Source organism: Microcaecilia unicolor, chromosome 3 (genome assembly GCF_901765095.1).
Source record: "Microcaecilia unicolor chromosome 3, aMicUni1.1, whole genome shotgun sequence".
In the NCBI taxonomy this organism is placed as follows: domain Eukaryota; kingdom Metazoa; phylum Chordata; class Amphibia; order Gymnophiona; family Siphonopidae; genus Microcaecilia; species Microcaecilia unicolor.
In genome coordinates, this window is record NC_044033.1 from 210599107 (window position 1) to 210624617 (window position 25511).

Here is a 25511-nt window from a genome sequence, read left to right on the forward strand (position 1 = left end):
TGCGGCAATACCTGACAGCTAAGTGAACTGGGTTAAATAGTGCAAGAAAAAAAAAATACAAACTTACCTGAAAAGTCTCCCGGGAGTGAAAACTCTAGATGAACCTGTAAGAGAAAAACACAAAGAATCAAATTCTTTATAATAGCCACACACACATAGAAATGAGAGAAAGAGAATAGAGGGGGAAAAACTGGTTATTTTGAAGTCATTGGGTGAAAAACATTAAGCATTTGGACTCCTGTGGTTATTTAAAGGGTTATTTTAAAAGGTAAGGGATAATTGAACATATGTACTTATCTGAATTTCTTTCATTGTGTTGATATTGGAAGAGAGTTCTGAAACAGAAAGAATGACAAAATGTTAAAATGATATTTATTTGTGGAAACATTTAAAAAGTGAAGGGAATTATTCCAAAGGACGAAAGTTTAATTGTCAATGTTATTTGATAACCTTTGTTTTAATATATATTCTTATAGACAAATAAATTCAAACTTTATTAATTTCATCAGTAAGTTTGGTTATTTCCCTAACCAGGATAAATCCAATTTTAGTTTTTTTCCCCTTTCATTTCACGGGAGTGAAAGGCGAGGTTAGTGACCTGTAAGTCCCTCAAGTTTCAGCGGGGTGAGTTTAGATGTCGGTCATGACTACTAACAACAGATATTCTGAGCACACCCATCTTCGCTGAATTTGAGGGGGCCCATTACAGTAGTGGCAAACCTGGATATCTAATCTCTCGTCCTGGGGACACATGACAGACAAGAACATCCAGTCCTCCCTCTATCTCCCTTCCCTTAATACCCTTATCTCTCTCAGACATTGTGTAGGATAGCAAGAGACAGAAGTTTATTTAAACTCTCTGAACTCTGAACCCTTGACTGGCATATAAATTAAAGCAATTCTCAGTCACCAGTCACATCTGTATCACCCTATTCCAAAGATCAGCTCCAGGACCATAGCAGCTCAGATATCACCAATGGCTGTCTCTTCTCTTGCCCTCCTCCTCCTCCTCTCCCTCGCTTCTGTATACTCGAACCCTCTGAAGTATGCAGACACCCAAGGAATTAAATACAGCCCTGTGAATCTCACAGAGGTAAGAACTCTGCTGGGAATTATCCATTCCCCTTACTGCCTCTTCTCTGTCTCCAGGGTTCCTCATCTTCTCTCAGTATCTTGCATTCCTCAAACTCCTGTCTCTTCTCTTCCTAGAGTTGCCTCTATACACCCTTCCTCTACTAATTTTTTCACTGAGAGGGTGGTGGATACCTGGAATGTCCTCCCGCGACAGGTGGTGGAGATGAAAATGGTAATGGAATTTTAAAATGTACGGAGAGGAGTGTGGTAGCCATGTTAGTCCACTCTTAAGGTTATCAATAGAAATCAAACAAAATAAAACATGGAAAAGAAAATAAGATGATACCTTTTTTCTTGGACATAACTTAACACATTTCTTGATTAGCTTTCGAAGGTTGCCCTTCTTCGTCAGATCTGACGAAGAAAGCTAATCAAGAAATGTATTATATCCAATAAAAAAGGTATCATCTTATTTTCTTTTCCATGTTTTATTTTGTTTGATTTCTATTGATAAAATGTACGGATAAACACAAAGGAATCCTGTTTAGAAGGAATGGATCCAAAGAAGCTTAGGGGAGACTAGGTGGCAACACTGGTAAATGGAAAGCAAAGTCAGTACTGGGCAGACTTCTACGGTCTGTGCCACAATTGTGGCTGGACATATTCAGCTTCAGAAGTTTGAGAACAAGGCCAGTGCTAGGCAGATTTCTATAGTTTGTGTTCTGATTATGGCTGGATAGATTTGGGTGGGCTGTAGTGGAGCTTTTCAGGGGCTTCGATGACAACATCAGAAGTTTTAGAACAAGGACAGTGCCGGGCAGACTTCTATGGTCTATGCCCTGAAAATGGCAAGGACAAATCTAGATCAGATATAGATATGGAGTATCATACCTTATGTAATGAGTTTATCTTGTTGGGCAGATTTAATGGACTGACCAGGTCTTTATCTGGCATCGCCTACTATGTTCTCTGTTTCTGTATGCACATATATGCTGGTATTCAGGCGACCCTCAGGGGGATGAATGCTGGCTTCGGCCTAACCCCTGGTAAGCCTTTCCTCGGCTGAGAGGTGCCCAGCTCTACCACCGGCTGCCTTTCAGGTGCTGTGGAGGACTTGCAGCTCATCTGCATATCCTTTACAGCTTTCTCTGGGGTGACTCCCAGGTCCACTCCGACCCACTCAGGGCCTCCGCCCTAGGTGCCCAGCGCTCCCACCAGGTGCTGTGGAGGACTTGCAGCCCTTCTGCATATCCTCACAGCTGTATCTGGGGTGACTCCCAGGTCCACCCCGATCTTCCCAGGGCCCTTGCTCCAGGTGGTCAGGGTTTCCAGGAGCTTTTTGGCTAGGATCAGGCGGCCCATATTTTACAACAATGCACGTAGATTTTGGAATGCACACAAAATACCCATTTTTACGCCCCATAACCACACCCCTTTTTGCTGATGCACATTAGAATTTAGGCACAGTGCATTACAAAATACGCTTAGCAGGGGGTCACGTGATGGTAATAGCCTGAGCGGACGTCTGTCGGCTCTGCTTTGCTCCTCTCCTCTCAAAAACTGATCTGCTAAGTGTCTTCTCATGCTACAAAGTGCCCGGAAAGTACGGAACGGTCACGAAAAATATGGGAACGGGCAATTCCGGCGGCGGAGGTGTGGGGATGCCAGTGAAATCGGTGTGGCAGAGTCAAGAGAGAATCAGCACTGTTGCAAAAACATGGCATCACCGGCCTCGTCCTCCGTTGTGGCAGTCCTTTCGCCACAATTCCCCTTGGTGCCAAGAGGGTTGCAAGAAGACACGGTGCACATTTCCATGCGTAATTTGTCACAATTGTTAGATGACAAATTGGCCAAACTTCATGCAGGTGTGGAGAAAATTAAGGATAGTGTGGCCGGGCATGCTGTGAGAATCCAGCATGCAGAGGAGCGCATTTCGGCACAAGAAGATCTCCTTACCGCAGCTGAAGGCCACATTGAAGCCCTGGAACAACAAGTCCAAATGCTCACTGAAAGAGTAGAGGAACAGGATAATAGAGGACACCACAATAATCTCCGCATCATCGGTATACCAGAAAGCGTGCCTGACAGTGAACTTAAAGGAATAGTGGAAACTTGGTTACCGAACATTTTGGGAGTTGCCCCGGAGGCAGGTCGGGTGCACGTGGAGAGGGTGCACAGAATCGGAGCACGGAGGAAAGAGGCTGGAAAAGCGAGACCCGTGATAGCTCGATACCTTAATTATGCCATCAATGCAAAAATATTGGAGCTCTTTAAGAAGCAACGGGAGCTAGACTACAAAGGCACCAAACTGCTATTATTCCAGGATTTTTCTGAGCGGGTGACGGAGCAACGGAGGGCAATGGCGCTATATTGTTCTCAGCTGTATACTAAAGGGATTAAGTTTGCTTTCCAATACCCAGCTCGGGTCAAGGTCACACACAATAATCGTACAGTAACTTACACTAAAGCAGAAGAACTAAAGGCGTTTTTGGCCAAGCTCCCCAGTGAGTACAGAGTATGACATTTGCTAGTGACTGCTGGCACAAGCACCAGGGCAACATAGATGGAGAATTGTTAAGAAGGCCACAGGATAAGCGAGGTGCTCATTGCGATGCAGGGGAGCAGTTACGGTTTGCCTTCATTTGTTTACGTTGAGAACTGAGGTTGTTTTTTCTCTTTAAAATCTGCATGGAGCAACAAGGATTCTGGTGGTGAGACGCGGCAATAGAGTGGGATTTTCTGAGTGGCTGCATTATCAAAGCTGCTCAAGTTTTACCATTTAAGTTACGTGTCCAGGACTGAGAGATGACCGGGCCCCTGATACTTGAGAGAGACCTTTATGTGAGGACTTATGATCATAAGTTAAGAATGGGGTAACTGCTGTGCTGCATGCAAGGTTAAGCTTGGAGTTTGTTGCTTTTGAAATGTGTGTTATTATACCCCTGTGTTAAGAGGGGGACGCAGTAAATTGTTTTAAGAAGTCAGGGTGGTGGGTGGAAGATAAAGCGAAATGGTGACATAGAGGGGGGAGGAGGGGGGGCACGAGCCGTGTGTATTGGGTATTATTAGGGAAGGTGCGAGGAGGCAGGGGGTTTTGGGGGACAGAGGGATGTCAAACTGAAGGGATGTATGAGTGTTGGAGGGCTGGAAGTGTGGATGCAGAGGGGGGAAGGGGCAGAGGAGAATTGGGAGGGGGGAGGAGGGTACGGAGGGGGGGAGAGGAGGATGCTAGGGGGGTAGATTGGGGAAGGAGGAGGAAGGAGCTGGTGTCGTGTGCAAAGTGTGTTATAGGGGTAGCAAGGGTCTTTATGGTGGAGAATGCATATCTTGAGATGTTGTGTTGGGTGCTCCAGTGGGGTGGTCTGGCTGGGACGCCGCCCTGGGGAGAGTTGAGTGCATCAATTGTGCTAGTGGAAAGGCGGGAGTGGAAGCGTGGATAGCCTGCGTATAGCCACACTGAATGTAGATGGTATCCACTCGCCTGTTAAAGGATCTAAGATTTTACAATATAACAAGCATATGAAAATTGATGTATTACTTATTCAAGAAACACATTTATCGCAAACAGAGCATTCTAAACTGAAGCAAAAATGGGTTGGAGAACTAGCTTCTGCCTCGTTCAGTAGCAGGCAAAGAGGAGTTGCGGTGCTGATTATTATTTATTATTATTATTATTATTTGTTGTATTTGTATCCCACCTCTTTGCAGGCTCAATGTGGCTTACAATACATCATGAGTAACAGAAATACATGAGAAAGTATACATGTAGTGATAACTGCAGGATTTTGGGTAGTATGATAATGATAAAACATGATATTGTTTCAACAAACTAATATATTAAGAAGTATCTAAGAACTATATAAGACTTGTATAAGAAAGTATACATTTAGTAGTAGTTACAGGGTCTTGGATATCATGATAGTGAAAAACATGGTAGTGTTTCGGCAATTTGTTATAGTAAAGGTAATTTTGGATGTGCGTATAGGAGTTTATATTTGTTGATCATTGTTGTATGCCTTGTTAAAGAGATGAGTCTTCAGTAGAATTCGGAAGTCAGATAATTCATAGATCATTTTTAATTTGCGCGGCAGCACATTCCAAAGTTGTGTGCTCAGATAGGAAAAGGTTGACGCATGCGTTAGTTTGTATTTGAGACCTTTGCAATTTGGGAAGTGAAAATTGAGGAATGTGCAGGATGATATTTTAGCATTCCTGGGTGGTAGGTCTATCAGGTCTGACATGTAGGTTGGTGCGTCACCATGAATAATTTTATGAACTAGGGTGCATACTTTGAACGTGATACGTTCTTTAAGTGGAAGCAGGGGTTTGGCACTTTCATATTTTGCCTTGCCGAATATAAGTCTTCGATTAATAAAAATCTAGACTTCACTAGACACAGAATCATCCAGGACCCAGAAGGGAGTTTTGTCATCTGGGCGGGGATGTTGCAGGGTAATAAGGTAGCTCTCTGTGCTGTCTATGCTCCCAATGTCTATTCCCATAAGTTCTTTTCATCCCTTCTGGCAGCATTAGTCTCGGTTAATGGGTACCAACTGGTGGGGGGGGGGGTACTTCAATATAACAGTGGACCCCCTAGTGGACTGTAATCCCCAAAAAAGAGACCCAAGGGGCAGGAAGGGAAGGGAGTGGGATTGTTGCAATGTGAGTTGGGATTGGTGGACATATGGCGAGCTCTTCACCCAGATGAGAAGGAGTACACTTTTCTTTCTCAAGTGCATAATGTTCAGGCCAGATTGGATTATATTCTTATATCTCCTTCCCTATTCTCAAAGGCCCATAGCACTACCATCGAAGCAACCGTGGTTTCAGCCACGGCATGGTATGGGCTGACTTGGGTAGCTTAAAGGGTAAACAGGTGTCAGGATGGAGAATGAATCCCACACTGTATCTGGACCCGGAGTTTAAATCTTTCTTAATAAAAGAATGGCAGCTCTATCTAGTAGATAACAACCCGAAAGACACTGGTCCAGTAACATTTTGGGAAGCGGGAAAGGCAAGAGGAAAAAACTTGACGGGGAACTCCTCTCTCTGTTGAATCAACTGCATGAGGCCCGGGGAAGTGCAGCGAGGGGTGACTCAGGGGTGCAGGATAAGCTTCAGGGTTTGAAAGCTATCATCAACGCAATTCTGAGTCAAAGGGCCAAGAGAGACATTCTACAAATATAATCTTCACAGGTGGGGGGAATAAGGCAGGTAGATTGCTTAGTGGCAAGCTTAGTGCGTAACAGACCTGCGAAGCAAGTGATCTCCCGCATTTCGGCGAGGTCGGGGAAGAGGTGTGTCAAAGAAGAGGAAATAAAGGAGGCATTTGTCGAATTTTATAAAGCACTGTATGACTCGGGGCACTGTGATGTGGGGCAGCGCACAGAATTTTTTAAAGGACTTGGCATTCCAAAGGCAAACTCAGAACAGGTGGCGGTTTTAAATGCGCCCCTTAAGGGGGAAGAAATCCAGGCCTTGATTAAGAGGTTGAGGTTAGCAAAGGCACCAGGGCCAGATGGTCTAGGTCCCGAGTATTATAAGATTTTGGGGGTGCATATGATAGGCCTGTTTAGGGATTTGGGGCAGGCTCTCCTCACAGCGAATCAGGAGGTAGGTGATTTAACTCATGCCACCATAGTAGTACTGCCCAAACCGGGACGGGATAAGGAGCAATTGGGCTCGTACAGGCCAATCTCCTTATTAAATCAAGACATTAAGATGTTTGCCAGTATCTTGGCCTCCAGGCTGGGGAAGGTTCTCCCAGTTTTGATTCATGGGGATCTCAGACTGGGTTCGTGCCAGGCCGATATGCCTCCATAAACATTCTGAGAGCTTTGAACGCTATGCAGGTTATGGGGGGGAAGCCTGGAGATGCCATCATAGTGAGACTCGATGCCAAAAAGGCCTTCGATAAAATACTGTGGGATTATTTATTCTGGATTCTGCCCCAATTTGGCATTTATAGAGAATTTTTGACTGGGGTGAGAGCGCTGTATAGTAAACCCACAGCACAGATTTTGATAAATGGAGAACTGTCCAGCCAATTTGCATTGGAAAGAGGCACGAGATGGGGTGTCCCCTGTCTCCAATGCTTTTTGTTTTAGCGCTAGAACCTTTGGCCTGTAAGATAAGACAACTGGTGGAACTCCAGGGAATCCGGGTCGGAGAGCAAGAGTATAAAATCAATATCTTTGCAGACAATATGTTAGTATTTTTGGGCTGTGCGTCCAGGGGCCTTGGCCTCCTCATTGATTTGATTCAGCAATATGGGAAGTTCTCAGGTCTTAAGATAAACTTTGAAAAATCTGAAGCGATGGCGTTGTCGTCCAACTGTGCTTGTAGATCATCACCAAATTTCCCATTGGCTTGGTCTACAGGCCACTTAAGTATTTGGGAGTATACTTACCTCTGGACCTCTCTCTAATGTACAAAAAAAATGTGGGGGATAAGCTGGAGGCCATTAGGGAGTTATGTAATAGATGGAAAGAGTATCCCATATCCTTCTTGGGGAGAGTGGCACTAGTAAAGATGGTATTATTCCCCAAGGTTCTATACCCTATTCAGATGATCCCTGTTTGGGTTAAAAGTAAGGATGAGAGAATGTTCTGGGGAATTATCTCTTCTTTTATCTGGGGCAATAAGAGAGCACGCATTGGCTACAATAAATTGTTGAGGGAAAGGAACGAGGGGGGAGTAAAGCCAGACTTAAGGTTATATAATTTAGCCGCAGCCATGAGATGGCTACATGAACTACACACGGGGGTGCAGGTATTTGCCCCGTCTGAGGTCTGGGAAACTGAGGCTGCACCTTTTTAGCCCTTCTCAGCAGTACATAATATTGGACTGCCAACTAAGTTATCTCCGCTGCTGCGCCCGCTGTATTTCGTGTGGAAGTGGTGGAGGGGGAAGGTAGGGGGGGCAGAAGGGGCATCCCCATTCTTAGAGGTGAGGAACAATCCGAAGTTTCTAGTGGGGCAGGGAAAAGTGACACCTTTCAACGAATGGCTTCGAGGGGGATGCAGGTATGTTGGCCAGTTGATAGAAGTGGGAGAGGGAGGCATTCCATCTTTTGAACAGTGCCAAACAAAATGGCAGTTGAAGAGGAAGTCCTTTTTTCAAACGCGCAACTTGTCCATTATGTGCAAACGTTGAGATGGCGGGGCACTGCATACCCGACATTCACTAAGCTTGACACTGTATTCCTGCAATTGCCCCCTGAGAATAATAGACTCTCATACTGGTATAGAGTGGGGCTGACTTGGAGACCAATGCCTTTTTTTGCTCACCTGGCACAGCAATGGGGTTTGCTTTTAGGGAAGGAGATATCAGAGAAAGAACTTTCAAGATGTTTCCATCTGGCATTTAAGATTACACCCAATGCAGGGCTTCACGAAATCCAACTAAAAATCTTGCATATGGCATATGTGACTAGAAGCAAGGGAAAGAGATTGGGACTCTGGGATTCGGATGACTGTGATAAATGTCAAAGGGGCAAGGGCACTATAATGCACCATTTTTTGGAATGCTGGGTACTGCGGGACCACTGGAAGGGAGTTCTGGGGGGGTTGGAGGGAGCTCTCCAGACCCCACTGGAGTGGACATACAATACACTACTGCTTGGCTTGGATGTGGATCTTCTAGAATAGGGACTCTCTGCTCCCCAGTGCAAATTTGTGCTGGTGGCCTTAGTGTTAGCAAAGAGGGTCATTTTACAATGTTGGATAGACAAGGCCCCGCCCCCTCTGGCTAAATGGCAGAACAGTATGGCACAGATGGCGGAATGGAAACAGGGGGGGGGGGCGATTTGGATTTGGTGGGGCTGGGCAGAGAAAGCAATGTATAAAACGCACTGTGGAGAGCTTGGCAGGCGAGATCCTGATGGCGGTTCAGATATCTGCCTCATGGCATGCAGGGACAATACACTATCACACCCTATAACAACACATTTCAATAATTAGTTGTAAGGGACACCAGTTCGGGTAGGAGGGAAGGGAGGAGGGAGGGAGGGAGGGGGGATAGGGAAGGGCGAGGGGGGGCGGTCAGGGAATGGGTGGGGAAAAAAGTAAAATGTAGGAGAGACATCACCTGATCTTGTAGAGCACTATCATGGATGATATGTAAGCAACGGCGGGAGGTTGTGATATGAGACGATTGGATTGTATAGAGCAATCAAACAAGTGGCGCTCCTGTCTTTAAACATGATACCATAGTGGCAGGGGGCAGACTCAAGAAAGGGGGGCAGACTCAAGAAAAGGGGGGCAGACTCAAGAATAAGGGGGGCAGACTGAAGAAAAATGTCAGGAAGTATTTTTTCACAGAGAAAGTAGTGGATGCTTGGAAAATTTGTTTATTAATAGAAAAGGAAAACAAGATACATAAAATCAAAAAGGTACATACATACCCCTCAATCCCCTATTTACACAGACAGACCAAACCCCCTACCCCCCCCCCCCCCCCAACATAGTCAATCAAATTCAAACAAATTCAAGGTGGCTTCAACCGCACATGTTTCCACTATCTGCAAAATGTACCCTTCCCTACTTCTACCCGCTCCCAACGTGCCACTTCCCACACAGCTCCAACAATGTCCCAGCTAACCCGTTCTGCTGACCTGAACTCCTGGCACAGGGAGACTCTGCACCGTGCCATCCAAAGACAGAAACGGACAATGACCGAGATTAAGAACTCCGTCCCTGGGTCCAAGCCCCCCGACCCCTGCCCTCGCCCATACACCCAATCCGCATAGTAGGTGCAAAAGCTCGGGATATGAAGCAGGGAGGCCACACGTTTACATACCCTCCTCTCTTCCTTCTCGTTCACATTAATTGATTTGATTTGCTTACTTTATTTATTTTTTGTCTATTAGATTGTAAGCTCTTTGAGCAGGGACTGTCTTTCTTCTATTTTGTGCAGCGCTGCGTACGCCTTGTAGTGCTATAGAAATGCTAAATAGTAGTAGTAGTAGTAGTAGTAGTAGTAGAATCAAAAATGGACATTCCCTAAGGAAATGATCCATCATCTCAAGACAACCAACACATTCCCCCCTTGGGCAATCACAACCTTGTATGTTCCTATAGTTCAAGTTTGCTCTCACATACAGTTTCCCATGTAGGGACAGCCAGGCAATATCACGATATTTGTGTGGAATCCGCTTTGATGCCACAAACTGCAAGCCGTGTTGCAGAACTGGTTCTGGAGCATCCCGAAGTGCCAAAGGAGAGGAGAATCGCTGCATACGCACTCTCTCCACCCATACCTCCCTCCTTCCCTCTTTAACCTCCTCCACCGTAACCCCCCACAACCGCACCAGTTTAGTCAACATCCTGTAATACCCAACACTTCCCGGAAAACCCCTCCGCCGGTCCACCACTCTCCCCCTTCCAACCAAGGCCCCCAAAACTCCTCCCACCACTGCACAACACTACGCGCCCATCCCGGAGCATCCCGCCCCACCGCCTTCCCCAAATTAAACTGGATAAAGAAAGAACTGAACGTGAGAACTGGGTTAACCATCCCAACCCCTCCCTTTCCCCGTGGCAGATACGTAATATTCCTCTTTACAGGGTTCATTCGGTTTCCCCAGCGTAACTGAAAAAAAACACTATAAAGCCCTGTATAACAACTTTCCGGCAACAAACAAATATAACTAAGAAACAAAAATATGGGCACCACCTGCATTTTCAGTAATCTCACCCGGTCAGTCATCGACATCCTCCACCCTTTCCACCTCTCTACCTTAGCCTTGGCCTCCAAAATCTTCCGTTCCCAGTTCCACTGTCCATAATCCCCCCTCCCCAAAAAAATAAATCCCTAGAACCCGCATCATTTCCACCCCTGGCGGAAACCCTCCCCCTAACTCAAACCGAGCCCCTCCCGGACCTACCCACAAGGAAGTACACTTTTGCAGGTTAATCCTGGACCCTGTCGCCCGAGAGTACTCCGCAATCTTCCTATGCAAAACTTCCCCTTCCCCCTGATCTGCCACCCAAACTGTTATGTCGTCTGCGTATGCCACCACATGCAGGGACACCCCTGTACACACTTCTATCCCTCTAAGCCCATCCACCCCCCCCCCCCCCCCCACACTCCAACCGGTGCACCAGGGGATCAATTGCGAAGGTGTACAGCAGGGGGCTCAACGGGCACCCCTGCCGCACCCCCGCCGTGATGTCAAATTCCCTCCCTTTCCACCCATTAACTAAAGGAAAGCAGCAAACACTGATGTACAACAACTGGAGCTGCTCCACCCAAGCCCTCGGAAAACCATAGTACCGCAAAACTTCCCAAAGTACCCTCCACTGCACCCGGTCGAAAGCCTTATCCTGGTCCAAGGCCACTACCAGATGGCCCTCCTGCCCCACCTGGCTCCGCTCCACCCCCTCTCGGACCCAGGCCACTGCTGCCAACACCCCCCTCCCTGGAACCCCACACCCCTGAGACACCGCCAACTCCCTCCCTGCCACCTGCCGCATGCGTGCCAACCACATGTGAGCAAAGATCTTACGGTCACTGTTCAATAAGGCAATGGGCCTCCAATTTACTATATCTTGAGCATCTTTCCCCTTACTGAGAAGGACCAATGCCAATTTCCCAAAGGACTCTGGCAGAGAACCTCCCTTCCGGGCCTCCTCCCATACCTCCAACAAAATAGGTGCCAACTGAACTTTAAATCTTTGATAGAACTCTGCCGGGAGACCGTCGGGCCCCGGCGCTGTCCTGCACCGCAGGGCCTCAATGGTCGCCTCCACCTCCCTGTCCAAGGCTGCAGCAAGGCCTGAAGATGGGGCCCCCCCTGTCCCACCCCCGGAGTCCCTTCCACATACCTCCGTATGTCTTCCTCATCCAAATGCAGATCTGAGAAGAAATGTCCAAAATGCTCCCCCACTACTCGTAGAATCCCTTCCCTCGAATCCTGAACAACCCCGTCCCTGTCCTTTAACCCTTCCATTACCCTACGTTCCCTTCTTTCCTTACAGCACTCAAACGGGTCCGGACTCAATAATTTGCCGAAATCCCTCTCATAAACTAATGAGGAGTACCGGTTATACTGAACTCGCTCGATTTCCACCTGTATAGCCTCTATATCCTCCCTCTCCCCCCCCCCCCTGGAAATTAAATTATCCCTCCTCTTCTTTAATGCTATTCCCAACCATGTCGCCTCCCTCCCCTCCTGCCTTGCTTATCTAAGAAAAAACCCTTTCGTGCGTTGTTTCACCGTTTCCCACCACCTCCCTACCGAGGGAAAGATGCCCAAGATAGTCTGCTGATCCCCCCAAAACTCCACATATTCTCTATATACCCCCCTCCTTTAACCATTTCAAATTTAATCTCCACATCCCCTTACCTGGCCTATGCACCCCCGACCCCCCTACCTCTATCCGCACCGCCCTTTGGTCCAAAAACTCTACCACCGCCAACTTGGGAACCTGTACGCAGGTCCCTCTCTTAACCAAAAAACGATCGATCCTACTTCTACAATTTTCTCTAAAAAAAAGTAAAACCCCCTTGCCCAGCCCTGTGTTCCAAGTAGACATCCACTAACCCTGCCCCCCTCATTATCCCAGCTAAACGAACTCCGTCATACCTCACCTGTGCACACCTGCCCCCACTGTCCTCCTTCCTCAGAATCGTGTTCAAATCCCCCCCCCACACTAACTGCCGTGAAGAATACAAATAGGGTTTAATTTTCCCAAATAACCGCGACCTCCCCTTCTTAGTTTGTGGCCCATACACATTTATCACCCTTAACACCACCCCGTGCAACAAAACATCCTCCACCAAACACCTCCCTACCCCTAACTCCACCACCCGTTGAATCTCCACTTTGTGAGGTTTAAACAAAATTCCCCCCCCCTCCATACTTCTCCCCTGCCAGCCCCCACACTGAGGGTCCCCATCTCCAAGCCTGCTTTGCTCTTCTAATATCTGCCAAAGTCTGCAGCCTCGTCTCCTGAAGGAGAAAACAGTCAGCCGACATGGATGAAAGGCCCTCAAAGGCCAGACACCTCGCCCTTGGGGAGGCAATACTCGCCACGTTCAGTGTAATGAACGCCAACAAGGAACCTGCCATCATTATCAATTGGAAAACCGCCTCCCCTGGCCCTGCCTCCCCTTCCTTCCTTCTCTCTGCTCCAGACCTCCCTTTGAAGGCCCAGCCTCTTCCTCCACCCCTTCCTCCGCCCAGTCCCTAACCCCAAACTCGAAGGTCCCCCCCCCTTCCATCCATCCCTGGTCCTTGCTTTCTTCCTCCCCTTCTTCTTCCTCTCCTTCCCCCTCCCCCCTTACCTGAAGACCCCTGGACCCTCCCCCCCTCCACCTTCCTCCCCCCTCTCTGCCCCCTGCTCCCCCCTAACCTTTCCTAATTTCCTCTTCTCCCCTTCTCCCCTACCTATCCCTTCTCTCCCCCCTCCTCCTGCACTTCCATACCTTCTCCTGCCACCGACCTCCTCGTCCCCCCCTCCCTTCCCCACACCCTTCCCTCCCCCCTCTGTCCCTATCTCCCCCTCTCCACCTACCCCCTCCCGTGCCTCACTGTCCTCCCTTCCGTCCTCCTCTCCATACCCTTCCCCTCGTCCCTCATCTTCGAAGACCTGAAATCTATTCTCCACCGCTATCCCCTGCCCTACCTTCCTTCTAGCCTCTACCAGAGGCCCCCTCCCCCTTCTTCCTCCTAGAGACTCGCGTCCAACCTTCCCCCTCCCCCCTTGCCTCTTCTCACCCTTCCGAACTTCCGCCCCTGCCCCCCCAACTCTTCCCCTACCCTCCCCCCCCCTCAATCACTGCTACTGCCTGCCCCAATCCTCCCCCCTCCCCCCAGCACGGCCTCCCCCTTCATCACCCTCCCCTTCTCCTCCCCCTTCCTCCCTCCCCATTATGAAAGGCTTGCGGGCAAGCCCGAAAGGCGTGCCCCAGATCCCCACACAAATTACACCGGATTGAGGTACAATGGTCTGTCACGTGCTCCCTCGCCCCACACTTTGCAGACTGAACCACTGGGCACGACATACTAAAATGCAGGAAGGAACCACACTTAAAACATTGCCTAGGCTGTCCCTTATAAAAACACAAGATCCGGTCTCTTCCGATGAAAGCCGCCGAAGGAATGTGTTGGGTGACGTGTCCCACCTGGTATAACCTCAACGTCGCACCCCACCCCCCTGCCCATACCCTACTAGGGTCTGGAAGCTTGACCAGAGGAGTCCTCAACTCTGCATACCTCTGCAGCCAGTAGGTCAAATCCGCCCCCGAGATTGACTCATTCCGCACTAACAGAGTCACCTGCACCAGGTCAGGTTTACTAATAGGCACGACTCGAAAATTTCTCTAGTCCCCCCTCCCTCCCCTTAACCTCCCCGTACTTCTCCCAGAAAATCTCCATTCCCCGTTGGGTCAAAAAACTGACATCATACTCTGGAATGTTAGCCGGGTGAATGCAAGCATACAGATCTTCCGGGAGAAATCCTAACCCTAGAACCATCTTTAACATCACATCCCTACTCGGCATCCCCCTCCCCCACCCACCTCAATTGAACCACATTCCGACATTTGGGAACAGGCCCCCCAGACCACCTCTCATCCCCCTGTCCCCCCCTTCGCTAACCAGCCCCCCCCTTACCACTCCCCATCCCAACCACCGCAGCAAAGGAAGAAGCCCCCCCCCCCCCACCTTTGGAGCTCGAGGCTTCCTGCCCTTCACATACCAAACCCCCCCCCCTCACATGACCCTTCTTCCCCCATCATCCCCTTCCTTGATCCCATCGTCCCCCTCCCTTCCCCCCCTCCAGCCTGAACCTCATCCCCCTGACCCCCCAAACCAGCTAACCTACTCCCCTCAACAGGATGAGACATGTCATTCCAATCCCCCCATTCCGCAATCCCTGCCCCCCTCCCCCTTCCTGCAAACCAAGCCTCCCCCCATCATCCTTGCCCAAACCTGGAACAGAGTCAACAGTCTGACCCAAACCCTCACAGTTCAGCAATTCCCCCACCTGAGTCGCAACAATGTCAGGAAAAGTGTTCAGCAACTTATCTGCCGTCTGTTGTAAAGCTGGCTCAGCATGCCGCTCCTCAGCCGGCAGGTGCCGCGCGAGACGGACAGGGAATCCTGATTCAGTCTGTTCCTCCTTTTGATCCCAAGTCCCTGCTGCCTGCCCGCCCACAATCAGCAAGTTCCGACCCTCTCCTGTTGCCTGCTTGGCCAGAATCTCCTGGTGCTCTGTGTCAGGTGGTCGGGGCCTCCCCGATCCAGCGAACGCCGCCACTCGCCCCTCTGTACCGTCTGAAATGCCACCATCCTGTAATGAACTGCCAACCTTTTCCAGTGCCTCTGGAAGCTGTTCTCTGCCGGGTACAGCGCAACCACCACCCGACTCGCTGTTTGCCGTCTCTCCCTTCAGGAAACCGCCATTGTGCACCCCGGGCGCTGCTCGTGGGCGGGGCTTCTCCAAACAGAATGGCAGAGATGTAACTGCAGTTGATGATGACTGCTTCTGCTGCAATCCCTCCGGCTCTGCCTCCGCTACTACAAGCTTTCTTTCTGGAGGTTCTGATATCGGTAAGTCACCATCTCCTTCACTGAAACCCTCTGCCTCTACTTCTGTAGAAAACAGCCTGCAGCCTGAAAATCCCTCCTCCATCTCCACAATCTAAAAGGTCTTAACCAGCTTTTTACTTGCTTTCTCTTCTCCCACAGGTGCAGTCACCAGCCCTGCCCCCGAACCACATTCAGCTGCTGCCTCCCTGAAGTCTGCCTGCTTAGTATGTCCCCTGGACTGAGTTGCCAGGTTTTTCATACATGTTAAAGTGGATGTACTAGCAGAGCCTGGCAAGTCCTCTGGTTTAGACAAATCCTGAGACAAGGAGGCTAGACCCGATGTCCTCAGTTCTGTACCTTCCCGGGAAACTGCAGACTCTTGCTGGGACACAGTTCTCCCTTGACCTGAAAACTTTGACATTAAAGCCATACATTCTTGATTACAATATAGTTCTCTTAAAGGGTTCTCAGGTCCCTTTTTCAAACCACTCAGCAACAGTTCTTTCTTTAATATCAGCTTTCTCAAGCGGGCTTCCTCCTTCACATAACTTTTCTTGTGCTCAGCTGGAGGGAGTTTACTCATAACCTTTGCCATTTTCACAAGCTTTCCCAATTCAGCCAGCTCTTTCTCCACATGTTTAATTCTTCGCACCCTACAGATCACACTACGTGCTGGGTCCTCAGGGTCATAACGTTCATCTAGGAATTCCTCCTCTTCCTCCTCTAAAGACCCACTCTCCTCACTTTCTGCCCCATCAAATGCAGGAAAAAACTGTGAGCTAACTTCCATAGCCTCATCTTCCTTTTTCTGCTTAGGGTGCCCTTCCAGGGCCTCCACCAGCTTTCTCTCCCCCCCCCCCCCCCCCCCCATCTTCACTCTCACCTCCTGGATGTTGCTGGAGCATGGAGGGGGTACCGGACTGGCTTCCACCCTTGGGCCTCGGCTCTCTCCGATCAACAGGACTCCTCTCCCTCCTGTCAGAAGCTCGACCGGGGAGAGAGCTGCTTCTCCCGGCCTTCTGGTCCCTGGCCCCAGGAGGCCCCAAGGCCTGGGGCTTTCCTGAGGACCGCTCCCCAGGGACCTTCCTCATTTCTGAGGAAGGAGCTAGACCTCACTCCCTTCCCCCTGGAAGCCTGCAGAGCCACTGGCAGCACTTCCTCCTCCTTCCAAGTCTCAACAGCAACTAACTTGGAATGCCCTCCCGCGGGAGGTGGTGGAAATGAAAACGGTAACGGAATTCAAACATGTGTGGGATAAAGGAATCCTGTTCAGAAGAAATGGATCCTAAGGAGCTTAGCCGAGATTGGGTGGCAGAGCCGGTGGCGGGAGGTGGGGATGGTGCTGGGCAGACTTATACGGTCTGTGCCCTGAAAAGGAGAGGTACAAATCAAGGTAAGGTATACAGAAAAAGTAGCACATATGAGTTTATCTTGTTGGGCAGACTGGATGGACCGTGCAGGTCTTTTTCTGCCATCATCTACTATGTTACTATGTTACTATGTTAGTGTCTTGAGATGTCTTTGTAACTAAATTGAATTAGTGCTGGTGGAGGTTTGAGATGCATTATTCTTTGTATGGTGTGTTTCTCTAACTAATAAAAAATATTTAAAAAACAAAAACAAAATACGCTTAGCAATGTACGCAGATAAATTCTAATTTTTGCCAATTAGTGCTCGTTATTGCTCATTAAGAGCTGTTAACAATGCTTAACAGCTTGGTAAAACAATTACTCTACTTGCGTAGTTATAAAATACACCTGGATTTACGCGCAAAATCGTGCGTAACTCTAGGTGTGTTACATAGAATCCTGGGGTGATCGGGTATTTTCTATAACACTGCCCATAAATTTTAGGAATGCCCATCATCTGCCCATGCTCCTCTCATAGACACACCCCCTTTTGAGATCCACACAGTAGAATTTATGCACATTAATATATAAAATACGCTTAGCAAGTAATGCATGTGAATTTTAATTAGTGCCAATTACATAGTAACATAGTAAATGACAGCAGATAAAGACCTGTATGGTCCATGTGAGAATCACTCTACCACCTCTGGGTAGACGGAGTCCCATAGAGTCAAGAGTATCCCAAAGAACTGGACTGGATTGCAAGTGGAGGTAAACTGAGGTAGCTTAATTGGCAGCAAAGGGAACACAAGACAAAAGGGCAAACAAACGGCCCAGGAAAACAAGAAAGGGGAAAGAACAAAAAGCAGCCTAACTGCACATCCTAACACTAGCTAAAGCAAAGCAAACCTTACAGCATACAATAACGGCAAATGGGAGGACAGTCTAGCTGAACTGGAAAAGCAAGAACCAGAGCACAAGAGGCTAAGCAAAGACCCACCCCGGCAGAACAACGGAAAGCAAAGGGCACTTAGCTGGAAGCAGTAAGACCGCTGGCAGTCAGATAAAGGTTCATTCTGTCAGGACTCTCATGTAAGCCGTGGGACCTCTGCGGCAAACTCTCTCGGAAGCAGGAGAGGAACAGCAGCAAAGCAAAAGAAATGAAATAGTCATTAGTACACCTGCACCGCGGGTAAGGAACTCAAGTTGACCCCTCCGCTCACTGCAGGCAAGGAATGGCACAAAAATCAGTCACTGAAGTGCCTGAGCCAACTGCTCCCAGGGCAAGCAAGGTTTAAGCAAACAATGCCAGAGCCAAGGCTCCCAGGGCAGAAGGTCAATAACAGTCTCTGAAGCGCCCGAGCCGAATGCTCCCGGGGCAAACAAGAACCAGGAACAGCCCACACGGATCCCTCCATGCTCCGAGCACAGCCACCTCTTCCACAGATAATTAGAGACTGTGCACTCCACGTCGTCCCAGCACACACAGTCCAAAACTCGGCCAGCGCCTCCTCACTGCAACCAGTGACCAAGGACTCACTGCGAACGACTGAAATCTCAGCTGAAGTATAAGCAGCTCTCAGGACATCAAGGCTAGGAAGCAGGTTACACTGGAACAGAGCAAGAAGGTGAAAGCTGCAGCAAAGATTCAGGCCGCGGCCTGACAAGGGAGCCACAGTTGGAACTAGCAGACCCTCAAGTAAGCCTGAGCTCAATCAGGAGTTATTGCCAGAACGCAGAGTGCACGCAGAGGCCAGTTTAAGAAGGGCTCAGCACTGATGACATCACCAGCTTCGCCTCCACCACCCTACAGTGACCCCACAGGTCACTGACCAGAACTGCAGGTAAATCTACTGGGTCTAGATGGAGCAGGGCACTGACAAGCAAGGCACAGACGATGACTGTGACACTTCTCATGCATAGCTCTTCTCTTTCCCAAAACGTCTCCCCTTTCGCTCCCAGTAAACCTTGTCCTCCTCTAGCTCCTGATGTCTCTCCATCCCATCCCCCTTTCCCTCCCATCTTTGTCTCTTCCTGTAAGATGTCTTAGGGCTAAAATTATATTAGAAGATAGAAACATGACATTGTTACGTCTTCTATTTATTAATTTTTGGTTCTGGAGATTGAAGAGAGATATTGAATAGTTTTTGTTTCATAATGTCCTAGAGAAAAGAACTGACTACCACTGCTATTAGTCATCATTTCTATGATGCTACTGGACATGCACATGAGAGACAGTTCCTGCTATGAGAAGGTTAACATCTAGATAACTAAGGTTATCTTTTATCTCTGTCTTCTCTCTGTCCCAAGACTTCTTTCCATTCTCTCTGCTCTTTTGACTTCTGTCTCTTGCCTATTCCTTTTCAGATCTGGAGACTTTAGTGAAATTTTGAATAGAGTTTGTATAACAAAGCCTTTGGTTTCGGCAGGGAGAAGTGAGGGCTACTGACCCACCAACCCTTATCAAACATGACTGTCCTGTTCTTGTGTCCATAGGTGACGGGGGAATGGAACGTGATGGCTCTTGCTTCTAATCACACCAACGCTTTCTACATGGACACACAATATTTAGAAGGCATGATAAATATCACCGTTCAGAAGAACAGAATGGCTATATCTCTCCCGTGAGTCCTTGGAGGAAGTGGCTTTTATGGAGGAAAACACGATGTTTGGTCTCTCTCCTTCCTACTTCTCTATATGGATCACATCAGCGAGCCATGACACATCACTTTCTCCCTTCCTCCCTTCCTCTATCCCTTCCTATTGCTTTCATCAGGGAACTCTCTCATTCTCATATATCTCTCCTTGGGGTAGCCATAAGTCATGAGCTGTCTCCTTATTCAAATTCAAATCAATTCTTGTAGACCACTAATATCCCCTTTCCAGGGTTCAGTGTGGTTTGCATTCTAGGTGAGACAAAAGTAAATAGTGTTAGTGTGAGGTTTGAGAAACATTAGAGACCATTGGATTAATGCATGAGACTAAAAACATTAAAGAAAGGTTAATGGATGATACTAGGAGGTAGAAGTCATGATGAATTGTTATGAAGCAGTATTTGGGGAGAGAATGTTTTTTTGCCTCTTCCTGAAGTTGAAGTAGCTGTTTTCTAGTCTGATGGGATTAGGTTGAGAATTCAAATATTCAAATAAGCTGTAGAACAAGATTGTCAATAGAAACTACTCAAAAAAATTTCGCTATAACGCATTACAAAGGCAATGATTTCGAACTACCAAATGGAACATCAACTGCTTGGGGTGTCGGCAGAGATAGACTATCCCCACTATAATGGCTACTATCACTGGTTTCAATATAACCTCTGAAAACCACTGCAAGGAAAGTAACTCCTTACCGGAGAAAAAACCTTGCAGTCAAAAAAAAAAACAAAAAAAAGGAAAATGAAAAATTCATTTGCACAAATGTAATGAGATAGAGTTTGTAAATATTCCTGACTGAATGTAAAGTATTCACAGGGAAACCCATTCACTTAGCTTTGACCACCCGGGTGATAGCTGTCCATTTTGGGACTTCAACACCGTCATCCAATTCTTTCAAAATCCTCCCGGGAGTCACTTAAGGTATTCCAACTGGGGCATCCTACATAATCCCCAACAGAAGGCCTTCTGTTTCGTTTCTGCCTCAGGAGGCAGAAACAAAAGAAGAGGCCTTCTAGAAGATTCCTCCGGTGTGTGATGTTGTCCTCCTGAGGCAGAAACGAAACAGGAGGCCTTCTGTCGGGGATTATATAGGGGACCACAAAACAAACCATTCAGACAAAAATTGAAATGGAGACCCCCCTCCACCTTCCACCCAAGAAAGACAGACTCTACAAGTAGGGCAATACTAAACAAAATAAATACATAAACGTACATTTCACAAAGCAAGCACATCTCAATCTTTAAAAAATATTAAATAAAAATAATTTTTTTCTTTTCTACTTTTATTTTTCTGATTGGGATGGTCCCAGTCTCTTTTCCACTTTCCATGTGTCAGTCTTCTAAATTCTTTTCCAGGTTGGCTTTTCCATTTCTTCTCTCGCCTCTTGTTGTCTTCCTTTCCCATTCAATCACCAAGAAGTCCCACTCATCTTCTTCTCTGTTCCCCTTCCCCCCACCCCTCTAGTCCTATCCATCTTCTGCTCCTTCTCCCTCCCACCCACTCCCCTAGTCCCATCCATCTTCTGCTCCTTCTCCATTTCTCTCTCTTACTCACTCCCCCTGTGGTCTCATTTTTTTTTTACCCTTCCCACCCAGGCCCGCCAATCTCTCTCAATCTCCTTAGAGCTCACCACCGCCACAGCACTGGAGTCTTCCAGTGGTGCCCTCTATCATCAATCAATCCCCTGTGCCACCGGCAGCTTCAGCAAAAGCAGCATACATACTGCTTTAGACCTGCCCTGGAACACCTTGTCTCTCCAGCTTCCCGCCTACGTGGGAACAGAAAGTTGAAGGAGAAAGAAAGGCTTCTGGGGGCAGGTCTAAAGCAGCATGCATGCAGCTTTATCGGAGAGGTTGACGGCGGCTCGGGGGATTGGAGAATAGTGTGTGGCAGCTCAGCTCATTTGGGGGGGCACTGCCCCCCTCGCCCCCCCCCCCCCAAACTACACCCATGTTTGGATAGTTCAGACCTAATTTGGAAGATCTTGTTGGCAAAATGATCAGCTAGGTCATGGGTGGTGGGATATGTTTTCTGTGACTGTTCATCCTTATTAGTGGAAGCTAACATTTTAACTAAAGAGAAACGTTTTTTGTTGTTAAGATCATCTTGATCTATAGTACTGTTATAGTATTGGTGTTTTGAGTCAGCTACCTTTCTCTTTGTAGTATCAGAAGTCTGACTTCCATTTGGATTTATCAGTAGTATCTTTATGCTTTCTCCATTGCTTTTGAAGGAATTCAATTCATCAGGGACTCAGAACTTGCAGATTCACTCTTTACATGTCTCCCCATTTGACTCACAGCAGAAAAGCATCTCATGATTTGTCTTCTAATTCCTTCTTTATACAGCTCTCATGACAGAGTCAATGCACATTGCTTGTCTCTCTCTCTTTCATTATGGGCGTACCTTGAGGTCACCCTGCAACAGCACATGTACTTATAATAAACTTTCAATTTTTTAAAATAATGTACCATTTTTGCAGATTTCGATTCTTCGTTTACATACAGGACGAAGTAGAGGTCTCAAAGAATCATGATGGAGTCACCTTTACAGGTATAGGTTGTAAGACTTCAAGGGGACATCCTGATTCATGGAAAGATAGAGCTGGAAGGTTCCTTGGCAGGCAATTTAAGTCTTATATACTGCTAATAACCTCTGTTTAGGGTTCAGTGCGGTTTACAACATTAGTGGAACAACAGTTACAGATCTTAAGGTAGGACATTGAATGAATACATTCTTATTGGTTAGCTATAGTGTTATAAAGTGATATATCGTATGGTTATAGTCTGTGTTAAATTAAATGTTCCAAAGTTTGTTAGGGGATCGATGATCGGTGAGTATTATATTACCATCTAGAATCCCAAAAAGAATAGGGTTGGGAGGTTACTTCAGAAAGTTTACTGAGATTCAGAGACAGATGGGTCAGCATTGTATTAAAGATAATGAGAACCCAACGCCCCACTAAAAGTTTTTCAGTTCAGAGGGAATTTCTCACATGGGATTGCCTTTTAAGAGTTTGTGTAGTGTACAGTGCTTTGTATATCTAGCAGTGTTATAAAATATGTATTACAAATACTAAATGAATAACTTAACAGAACCTTCCCTATATGTATAGACATAAATCTGTACAAATTGCTCACCTAAACTTGATTCATCTCTCTTACCAAGTGTCAGATGCCTGAATTAATATTAATCAGTAGTATCTATGTACTCTTTTGGTCACCCAATATTCCAGTTCAAATTTGGACCCAGTCATTGGCTACATGGGGCTCATTCTGACAGTATACAAATCATGGGGCTCATTGATGAAATGCTTAATCAGGTTTATCTACCCTTAATCAAATGCTTTGGATTGGGTGGAAGTCTGGATAAGAGCTAATCGGTTCACAATTCATCTGGGAAAAACTATTGGTCAAAATTTAAACTTCACGGTCAGCATTTCTTTTGATTGCCAGCTGCGGCAATTAAATATATAATTAATATTCAGCATTATCCAAATAGCAGATTGAATATTGACTTTATCAGAATAATGCCAGCAGTTGGCGCTCAATCAAAATAAGAGTAGAGCGTGGACAATGGACACTCCAACACAGGAACCAGTGCTTTAAAGTCACTTTATTAGATGCTAGTACAGCAGGAACCGACACGGTCTGTGTTTTGGTGCAACAAACCGCCTGCTTCAGGGGTCACAATATATTCGGAACATCCAGCAGAACCCGAAGGCATTCCCTGTGTTGGAGTGTCCATTGTCCACCCTCTACTCTTATTCTGATTGAACTTTTGTTGTGGAGGTCTCCCTGTTTGTTTGTTGTTCCGAGCAGTTGACGCTCACCAGCTAGTGACCAGCTCTCAACATCTGGGTTTCTTTTAATCACCACAGCTTGCATTGAAAAGAAATACAATGACTTAGGTGGCTGAATATTGACCTGTTAGTGTCTACAGCACAGGTCAGGAATTGGGGGCTGTCCTTAAAAGTATTAGGCTATAATAGTGCAAGATGTAGGAAAAGTCTTGCTTAATTACCAATTTTAGTTACTAATTTTTTTATTGTTCTTCTCTCCTTCCCTTGATGTGGACTCCGTTAACTAATTTCTAATTATAGATTATTATTTTAAGGATTTTTTTCTGTAATTTGTAATAATTTCCTTTTTCTCTAAATATATGAAATTGTTACAGATTAAGGGCCTGTTTTGTCAAGCCGCACTAGCGGTCCACGGTGCAGCAATACTGACACAGCCCATTCACTATGATAAAAGAGGCCCTAAAATTGTAATTAAAAAAAAATAACAAAAAGATGCTTTTAATTTAATTTTAGCACACTTTGCGGACTTGCCCAAAGCTGTAACAATCAGACCAACACAGTGAAAAAGCTACAGAATAATCATCTTTAAAATAAATCCTAAATCGCAATAAATAACAAATTAGAGGGGACATTATCAACGTGGGCTACCGCCCCTTGCGGCCACTGAAAGAAAATGGCTGCCATGACCTCTTGCGGCGGCTCACGGTAATATGTGGAGGGGCATAATCGAAAGGGACATCCTTGTTTCGATTTGGACGTCCTCGCAAAACATCCCCATCCAGGGGCGGGGAAACCCGTATTTTCAAAACAAGATTGACGTCCATCTTTCATTTCGATAATACGATCAGGGATGCCCAAATCATGAAATTTGGTCGTCCTTAGAGATGGTCGTCCCTTGACTTGGTCATTTCTGATTTTCGGCAAAAATGGAAAACAAGGACGTCCATCTCAGAAACAATCAAATGCAAGCCATTTGGTCATGGGAGGAGCCAGCATTTGTAGTGCACTGGTCCCCCTGACATGCCAGGATACCAACCGGGCACCCTAGGGGGCACTGCAGTGGACTTCATAAATTGCTCCCAGGTACATAGCTCCCTACCTTGTATGCTTAGCCCCCCAACCCCACCCCCAAAACCCACTAGCCACAACTGTACACCACTACAATAGGCCTTATGGGTGAAGGGGGGCACCTAGATGTGGGTACAGTGGGTTTGTGGTGGGTAACATAGTAACATAGTATTTTGGAGAGCTCGCTGTTTCCTCCACAAACGTAACAGGTAGGGGGGGAATGGGCCTGCGTCCGCCTGTCTGAAGTGCACTGTACCCACTAAAACTGCTCCAGGGACCTGCATGCATTGTCATGGACCTGAGTATGACATCTGAGGCTGGCAATCAATATTTTTAAAGATGTTTTTTGAGGTTGGGAGGGGGTTAGTGACCACTGGGGGAGTAAGGGGAGGTCATCCCCGATTCTCTCCGGTGGTCATCTGGTCATTTCGGGCACCTTTTTGTGCCTTGGTCGTAAGAAAAACACAACCAGGTAAAGTCATCCAAGTGTTCGTCAGGGACATCCTTGTTTCTTTCTTTTTGTCCTGTTTCTAGTGGTGAGCCCTTAGGTTCCCTAAGGCCCCGCAAGACCTCAGAGGACAGCCGTGCACCCCAAATCTTCACCCGCGGCGGCCGCCGTTCACCAGGGGTTGAGCCCCCAGCTGCAGGCGGCCAGCAGGACTGCTGGAACCGCGGGGTGACGGCTGACCTGGCTGGTAGTCAGTAACGCAGTCTCTGAATGGTAGCTAGCAAGGGCGGCTAGCACTCCGTGAGGACAAGTAGCACAGTCTCTGAATGGTAGCTAGCAAGGGCGGCTAGCACCCCGTGAGGACAAGTAACACAGTCTCTGAATGGTAGCTAGCAAGGGCGGCTAGCACTCCGAGAGGACAAGTAGCACAGTCTCTGAATGGTAGCTAGCAAGGGCGGCTAGCACTCCGTGAGGACAAGTAGCACAGTCTCTGAATGGTAGCTAGCAAGGGCGGCTAGCACTCCGTGAGGACAAGTAGCACAGTCTCTGAATGGTAGCTAGCAAGGGCGGCTAGCACTC

The 25511-nt window shown here is 47.3% G+C and overlaps 1 protein-coding gene across 2 annotated transcripts in view; it reads left to right on the forward strand.

Annotated features, from left to right (window-relative positions):
• The first annotated feature begins 907 nt into the window (after positions 1-907).
• LOC115466234 overlaps positions 908-25511 on the forward strand; it is a 49116-nt gene continuing 24512 nt past the window's right edge. For both annotated transcript variants that reach the window (XM_030197363.1, XM_030197364.1), the window contains exons 1-3: positions 908-1093; positions 19456-19583; positions 22097-22167. In XM_030197363.1, the coding sequence (XP_030053223.1) occupies positions 977-1093; positions 19456-19583; positions 22097-22167 (316 nt within the window). In that variant the 5' untranslated portion in view covers positions 908-976. The remainder of the gene's footprint in view (positions 1094-19455; positions 19584-22096; positions 22168-25511) is intronic.